The sequence below is a fragment of the Vollenhovia emeryi genome, unplaced genomic scaffold (genome assembly GCF_000949405.1).
Source record: "Vollenhovia emeryi isolate VEMERY1.0 unplaced genomic scaffold, V.emery_V1.0 DF939304.1, whole genome shotgun sequence".
In the NCBI taxonomy this organism is placed as follows: domain Eukaryota; kingdom Metazoa; phylum Arthropoda; class Insecta; order Hymenoptera; family Formicidae; genus Vollenhovia; species Vollenhovia emeryi.
Genome location: NW_011967062.1, coordinates 142,144 through 150,395, shown reverse-complemented (window position 1 = coordinate 150,395; position 8,252 = coordinate 142,144). Strand labels below are relative to the sequence as shown.

General features: G+C 45.2%; 1 protein-coding gene across 1 annotated transcript; it reads left to right on the top strand.

Annotated features, from left to right (window-relative positions):
• The first annotated feature begins 5,238 nt into the window (after positions 1–5,238).
• Positions 5,239–8,212, top strand: LOC105558926 (pro-resilin). The gene is made up of 2 exons (XM_012006867.1): positions 5,239–6,652; positions 7,655–8,212. Exons 1-2 carry the CDS (start codon positions 6,635–6,637, stop codon positions 8,210–8,212), a joined length of 576 nt encoding a protein of 191 aa, XP_011862257.1. The 5' UTR covers positions 5,239–6,634.
• Positions 8,213–8,252: the final 40 nt, after the last annotated feature.

The window sequence follows — 8,252 nt, the reverse complement described above, 5'->3', positions numbered from 1 at the left end:
TGCGCTTGTTTTTTTTTTTGCTGAATGCTCGCGGACAAACACAAGCGGATCGAGATAGACGAGCACGGGCGTGAGAACGAGGGCCGTCCCGGCGATTTTATGGAAACATCAAGACTGGCCACGATTTCGTAAGTCATCCTCAGTCGTCACGATCCGTCATCGGATCACCGTGAGAATCCCGAGCGCCGTGGAAAAATAGCCGCGGCCAAATACAATCGAGGCAACGCTGCGACGCGTTACACGTCACTTTTTGTGCCACCTTAAGAACCCACCACCTTGAAACACCACGTTTCTCTTTCATCCGACGAAATGCGATGCGCGCGCGTACACGTATATTTCTTTTTTATTGTCCATTTCCGCGCGTACGTTTGCTTTCTCTCGATCAATGACGAAATTCGCAAGGATAAATTGTCCCGCGTCAAACAAATATGTATCTTCCGTATATGTACGGAATATATCGTTACCGCGGTAGCACGTCCCATACATTATCCAGGTTTTACAGTTGTCATTGACACCGATGATTTAAGACCATTCTTTCGAACATTAAGGCGTGCTCGTGTCTCGTTACCAGCATCGGCGCGCGAGTCAACGCACCTTTGGGCGACGGTTTGTTGACAGAAGCGATTCAACATTAATCTCCGTAATTATCCACATAAAATCTACATAAGGCCGAGATCGGTAAACAGCAGAAGGATTGTCGGTAAAAGTATTTCGAAATATTATGCAAGAATTTGGATATTTAATTCTCGCTCGCCTTTTCTTTCCTCGACATTACGCGTGTGCATAATAAATATTGCGTAATATTTATTGAAGAAACATATCTAATATATTGAAATAACAAATGCTGATTCTACGAGACGTTTATGTCGCGTCTCCGCGCATGGCATCCACATAAAAAATCCCTCTCCAAGGTACGAGGACCGAATGTAGATCCCAGCGACCAGGTCAGCGATTGCAGCTGCCTCGCGATTTTTGCGTAATCGGGTATAATGCCGCTGACGTAACGTAAGGCTTAACCATTAATAAAAAGGTTGCCGGCTAACGCGTACGTGCGCCAAAATCGGTTCTCCAACTGTACATACGTACAATAGTGCCGTCGACGAGCGAACGGCAAGGACACGTGAAAGTAATCGCCGATCTTCGCCGCGGGACCAAACCGGGCGGCGCGAATCGCCACGATAAGAAAAGAGAAAAGAAAAAGGAAAGAAGTAAAGGAGGAGCAGGCGAATCAGATCGAACGGGGAGCCAGGAGGAAAGCGAAGGAGGCAGGAGGTGGAACGGCGGACCAGATATACAGGGTCGTATACGCGCCAAGAAGTGGGTCGAGAGTTCACAGGCCGGATAATTAAATTCCTCGCCGAAGAAAGCGTTTTCCCTCTCGTTTAGCGAGTACCATCACCCTACCCCCGCCTTCGCCGTTACCCTCCCCTGCCGCCCAGGACGAGAAATGGGAGCCGGACGTATTGGCCGACACGCTACGCTGCTAGACCGGCCGTAATGGACTTCCTCCTCCATTAGGCGCCTACAAATCTCCCACCGTCGCGAATATTCAGCAGGCAGTTCCCTTTTAATTATGTTTCGGATTAGTTGGAACCACGGCCACCCGTTTGAGACCCCCAGGGCAATTTCACCACGCCGAAGAAAAGGCTTGGTTATAATAATCCAAGCTTGGTTGATGTTACCTAGATCTATGGTGAAATAGTTTCAACTGAACGCATAAGTTATTATGACGATATAAATTGGTTCAAGTTAAAACATTGCAGAGCTTAGTCGGCTCAACTAAGTGCAAAATTTAATCTTTCGAAATGTTTATACTTAAAAATACTTAAATACATTATATTGATTCCCCTCGGGGTTACAAGGCGTTTTTGAAGGAACGTACCCAAACCTCTTGTAACACCTCTCTCTATTTCCACTTCGCTATGTGGCGATCGAAACGAAAGCCAACAATGTTTTGTTCGGTTTTGAACCCGGGTCTTCGGATTACCAGACCAGCGCACAATCATCTGCGCCACGATCGCCACTTCAAAATGTTTATAATTATTTACCAAACGTTTCGCTATTATTATCGAATTCAGTAATAATGCACTATGCAAATTTTTTCTCAATGCACTGTCGGGCGACCGCTACTTCGTGACGTCGCTAGAATTAAGCCTGGATTGCTAATGCGGAAGATAGACGGGTCAATTAATCCCAGCCGGGTCTGTGTTCTCCGCGCGTTAATTTAAAATGTAATTCGTCATAGTCGGCGCGCGATCAAAAGGCATCTGGCGCGTGAGATCATTATCGCTTAAAATCGCCGGGAAGATATCGGCGCATTCCTTCGACCGGCGCAAGTACAGTTAATGCACAGCGGGAATATTTTATATATACTTTACGCCACGACGCGCCGCGCCGCGTAAGCTGATGCGCGCGAGACGCGCTCGCCGCGAGGAGGGTCGATGATTACGTCGATCCGAACGCGCGGAAGCTTCATCGCGCGGATGATACAACGATGGCGAGCCGCGTACTTTTCTTCCTGATGCCCGAGACTCTCTTTCTGCGACCAAGAGCCGGATGGTTCTACCGGATGATTGTGCAGTCCGTCGTACGGTCTCATCCTCGCAAACGGTCGCGAGTTACTTCTCCCTATTCTCCTTGTCGGCATCGCGAGCCTTTTCTTTAATGCCCCGTGTATTATCCGCCCATGTGGAATATACTGTCGTGAAGCATCGTGGCGCGATCGTCTTAATTAATCTCAGCCTTTTATCGCCGTATTAATTGGCTGTACGTTGAAAACTGGCACGTGTTATGACGGATATTAAGTATTACCAGATGCAAAGCGGTCGCTCTAGCGTCAGAGGACATCTCATTTCCATATCAAATCCACGTGCGTGTCGGAATTAATCAACCGGAGACATTTCTCGGCGAGCGAACCGGTCCGGTCGCTAAAGGCCTGTGTCCACGATGCTCGAACTTGGTCCTAGGTCCGGGAAATGTGTAGCCAATCAACTTGCAGCTATTCCACGAAGGCTGAAAGCTGCACATTTCTCGGAATTAGAACTTGGACCAAGTTCTAGCGTCGTCAACACAAGTCTTTAGCGACCGGGCCCAATTCTAGCATCGTGGTCTTTACAAATCCACATGGGCTAGTTACCCTTAGCCAAAAGTTCGTTGGGAACGTATTAATGTTCTCTGATGCAATAAGGTACGTTGACTGGCAATGGCCACGATAATTAAAGTCAAGATTCGCCAAGAGGAGCATGTATTGAAGAGGGCGATGCTGTGAGAATCCTAATGCGACCTCAATCGATCCTATTTCCATTCTAAGTGAGACGCGCGTACATTTTCACGAAACTTGCGCAATGCTCCGCGCAAATCTCTGCTCGCAGAAATGCTAAGAGCCGCACTAGCGTCAATGGATCTACCTTTCCTTTGGCAGATGCGTCGCTGGCTGAATCGAGAGTGACGTGATTGTTGGCCGCGTGACCTCAAGCACTCTTGAAATTGCCGCTAGCTTTCTTCCAAGTGACCTATCCGATGTAGAAAAATCTATTGTGCTATTGTTGTCGGTCGCTCAAACAGTTAACTGATAGATTGAAGATTGCACTCGTTACACGCGGGGAGAATTTTCTTTTCAAATTTACCCTGAAAATCGTGTAATCGTGGGACAAGATGGCATTTTGAATAGCAATTTTACTTGGTGTACATTTTACTAGTAGAATGTATGGTAAAATTTCAAAAAGCTCTCGTACAGTTCTTCAAAGTGCCACGTTGTCCCACGATTACATAACTTTCAGGATAAATTTTGAGAAGACATTCTCTCCGTGTAAAGATTTTAGCTCTTTATACTGCGAATGAAAATTTCCACGCGTTTTATCCACGAAATATATCCATTTTACGTATACTTAATGGATACGCTGTGTCCACTCAATTATTATTTTACTGATGAATATATAAATTACTACGGCAAAAAATGCAGAGGCCATTACCAGCTATTAAAAGCAAGAACTGAAAGAAGCAACGAATTGATATATATCTTTCGAAAGCTAGCAGGAAATATTGCGTAAACGCAATTGGAAGAATTAAAAGCAAAGGAATTACGCAAAAGTATCGTGCTGATATGTCATTTGTCGAAGAATAAAATAATATGTAATCTTAAATACATATGTTAAGAATTCGGATACAACTCCGTCGACTCAAATGGATGCAAATAGGATTAATAGCGGAAAGAGATAACGGACTATTCGTGTTTTTTTTTACTGTTGCAAATGTACTGTTGCAAGAACAAGCCAGCGAAAGATGCAAAAGAAGAAATACCTTACAGCGTAAAACGATTAACGGAAATGTTCAATGAGGAAATGGTTCGGTGCACATCCGGTGCTGCGTACCGCGCGAACAAAGAAAACTCGTTACATAATGTTTCCTTTAAGTTCAGCTCTTGTTACATAATGTACTCTCGTAGTTCGTCAAATAAATAACGCGTGTTTATGAGCTGGAAGCTTATTAGCATACGCCGTCATAAAGTCGCAGCTGTAATTAACGCATAAATAACTCTACCGATATTTGAAACTATTGTTTGCGTTGTCGTAACGACGTCTCTATTTGGATTTACGTGTGAAAAATTTATTTGTAATTAGAAAGATACTTAGAGAAGAGCGGAGTAAACTCATCTCTTACACGTTGAATAATGCAGGAACTCTGGATTATTTCACGCCCGTTAATTGATTCTTTTATAACACGCGGGAAATGTTTGGCATGCGCTAGTCGTATCTCGTTACAAATACCGCAAATGAATGCAGCGGCATTGATGCGTGGTGACGCGAATGAATAACGCGACGTCGCGCCAAAAGTACAATTGCGTCATCGACCCGTATCTAGCTTTCGAAAATGTGACGACACCAATTTAATTGTGTTATCTAATGGAGAAAAATATTTACCTGCACTGACGACTTGTCAAGGTAAACTTTTAAATAGGTCGTCTCTTATAACAAGCATTTTATATTCCCGCCGCGAAAAAATAACATAACGAAGTGACGCACGTACAGCATTTTATTGTAGCGACTCGCGATATGTTGTAACGCGATGCTGCAACAAGCTGGCTGCATCAGTGTTTACTTAATTATTTTACACATTAGGAAAATTAAATGTGAAATCACAGATACGAAGTAATAAAGGATATAAGAGCCAAGGCGGATGTTAGTGTCTAAATTTTAATTTTTTAAGTTCATTGCGAAAAAGTAACCTCAGCCAGGGTTTGAACCTGGACCTCCCCCTCTCACTAACCGGACGTCTCACCCATTCGACCACCGAGGCATATTAGGAAAACTTAATAGATGATATTCCAAATTGTTGTGAAGGCTCCCATAAAGAAATTATATAGAAAGGGAAGAGTGCCAATGTAAGCCACAAATGAACAGATAACGGTTCTCACAATTGAAAACAAATTATCTCTTTAATAATTATCTCTTTAATAAACGTTTCGACCCTGTTTCGGGTCTTCCTCAGTATAACTCGTTAAATTTGACTGGTTTGAGAATCATTCCTCTATCAGCTATGGTCTCACTTTTTCTCTAAATGGTCCCAGACATAAAGAGGACTGAAGACTCAGGTCGACAGAGAGATGGATCCGTTACAAAGGTTTTAACAAGACTGACAATTTTAACAATGTCTGGGACCATTTGGAGAAAAAGTGAGACCATAGCTGATAGAGGAATGATTCTCAAACCAGTCAAATTTAACGAGTTATACTGAGGAAGACCCGAAACAGGGTCGAAACGTTTATTAAAGAGATAATTATTAAAGAGATAATTTGTTTTCAATTGTGAGAACCGTTATCTGTTCATTTGTGGCTCACATTGGCACTCTTCCCTTCCTATGTAATTAATAGATGATGTTTCTTTTCAAATGTAGACAAATCCTGATTGAAAAATATCATTTTTCCATCAAGAAGATATTTCCTAATTAAAATTAGCTAGTTGTACTGATTTTTTTTAAATTGCCATTATTACGCCTTTGATTGAAAGATAAAGTTTAATGAACAAAACGGTATTTCACAAATATAGACAAAGCGTCATACGAATACATATTTGTAAAGTGTAATTGTCGGAATAAAAATTAATTTCTCTCGCGCGACTTAGAAATGTAAGATACTTCTAATCGTACCACTTTTACCGGTCGCCGTTCCCATATATTGCCAGGATAAGCAATGAAGAGAAAAATGGAAAATATAAGAGGTGCGTACACGCAATTCGATCGCCGGCAGATAGTCGGAGGCGAAATCGTTGGCGGGATCGCCGTCGCGACGAAGCACACGACTAAAGGAGTCTAGGTCTAGGACGCAAGCAGGGATCTATCGAGTGGCAGGACGTTTCGCAAGAGAAGAGACCGTCCGAAATCTCGAGTACATCGGCGATCCTCCGGCGAGGAGGACAGGTGGATGTTCGGAGTCGACTCGGTGAGCAAAAGAGAGAAGCACGAGGTCGGGAGGAGAGGGAGAGAATCGTCTCACAACTGAATTACTCTCACTCGAGAGGCCCCCGTCTCTTCTTCGTGGGGGCCCCACGTATATCCCCCTGCTTCTCCCGGGGGTATAAATGACTCCGGTGTACCTTCCACGGAGTCACAGAACTGAGGCGGCATCGCAGAAGCCGACATGAATCCTCTGATCGCGGTAAGCACGCTCTTTTTTTCCCATAATTACGTTAAGAAGCGATACGTGCGAGGTGTAGGGGGGAGAGGGCCGAAAAAGGAGAAAGAAAGCGAGAGTAGGGAAATGTGGTGCGTGGGCATATGCGTGCGGACGGGAGAAATCGCGCGAAAGAGGAAGAGCGCAGGGAGAGAGAGAGTCGAGTGATCGAGATTCCCTGGCTGGTAGAAACAGCGAGTGTTGCTTTTGTTGAATTTTCACGTCCCTATTGTCGTTCTCTTTCCACGCCTCGGATCTCGTGCGACGCGAATTTCAATAATCGACCCAATAAGCTCAATCTCGTGCTTTCCCTTTCATCCGCACCTCGTTGGTCTCTCGCGTAAAACGCTCGTCGCGATGTTAGCAACGTCGATGATTACGAAGCGTTGTAATGGGATCTCTTCTAATTTGCAAAAGGGATTACCGACCGCTGAATTTATCCCAGTTACACTTGCTCGAGAACTTCACAATGTATTTAGACTTGATAAATACAATTTCACGACTTGAAATCGAATAAATTTTTAATTCGCAAATTTTGTATACCACATTACGTAAATCCATTTACGTTGTAATAAATATTCTTTAACGGATTTGTACTTCTATATTTTTTTTTATAATTTATCATCTTTTCCAAATTATGCGGCGCGCGGTAATGATATACGGTGAGTGCGATGCAACACCACCACGGAAAGAATTAAATGTATCTTGTGAAGCTTTTCACAAGCACTTGCACTAGAAGTCTTGATTTTTCAAACTTTAACTGTTGAACGTTTGAACAGATGTAGTAGAAAATCAGCCCATATCATTTTAAGTGCAACGATTCGCTGTACATGACGCATTAACGTGTGCGCAATTTAAGCTTGCAGCGATATATGTAATTTGATTGTAACGCAGCCACAGTTACGCAGACAGATCGTCATCAAGGGATTAAAATGAACTCACGTTCTACCGTAGAAGTAATACAAGTGCTTTCTTACCGTGTTACAGTGTATGGTTGTCGGTCTGGCTGGGTTCGCCCTGGCTGAGGCGCCTGTGTCCTCCGGCTACAGTTACAGCAGACCGAGCGGCGGTGGCGGCGGCGGCGGCGGCTACTCCTTCGGCGGCGGCGGCGGCGGCGGCGGCTTCGGCGGTGGCGGCGGCGGCTACACCCAGGTGTCCACCGGCTACCAGACCAACGAGGGCGCTTCCGTGGACAGCGCGCTGCTCGAGCAGATCCGTCAGATTCTCCTGAAGGAGGAACTGCAGTCCCAGCAGTCTGGCGGATTCGGCGGCGGGGGTGGTGGATACGCCCCTAGCTCCAGCTACGGAGCGCCGTCCTCGCAATACGGCGCCCCGTCGCCGCAGTACGGCGTGCCGAGCTACCAGACCCGCGTCGTAGGCATCGATCTCGAGGGCATCAGGCAGGCCATCCAAGTGGCTCAATTCAACCAGGTCAGCCAAGGCCCCGGAGGCTACCCCAGCGGACCCAGCTCCAGCTACGGAGCGCCCAGCACCGGCTATGGAGCGCCCAGCAGACCGTCCAGTAGCTACGGTGCGCCGTTCTAAAAAATCACCTTGGATTTGATGATGAGAGAAAGAGAGAGAG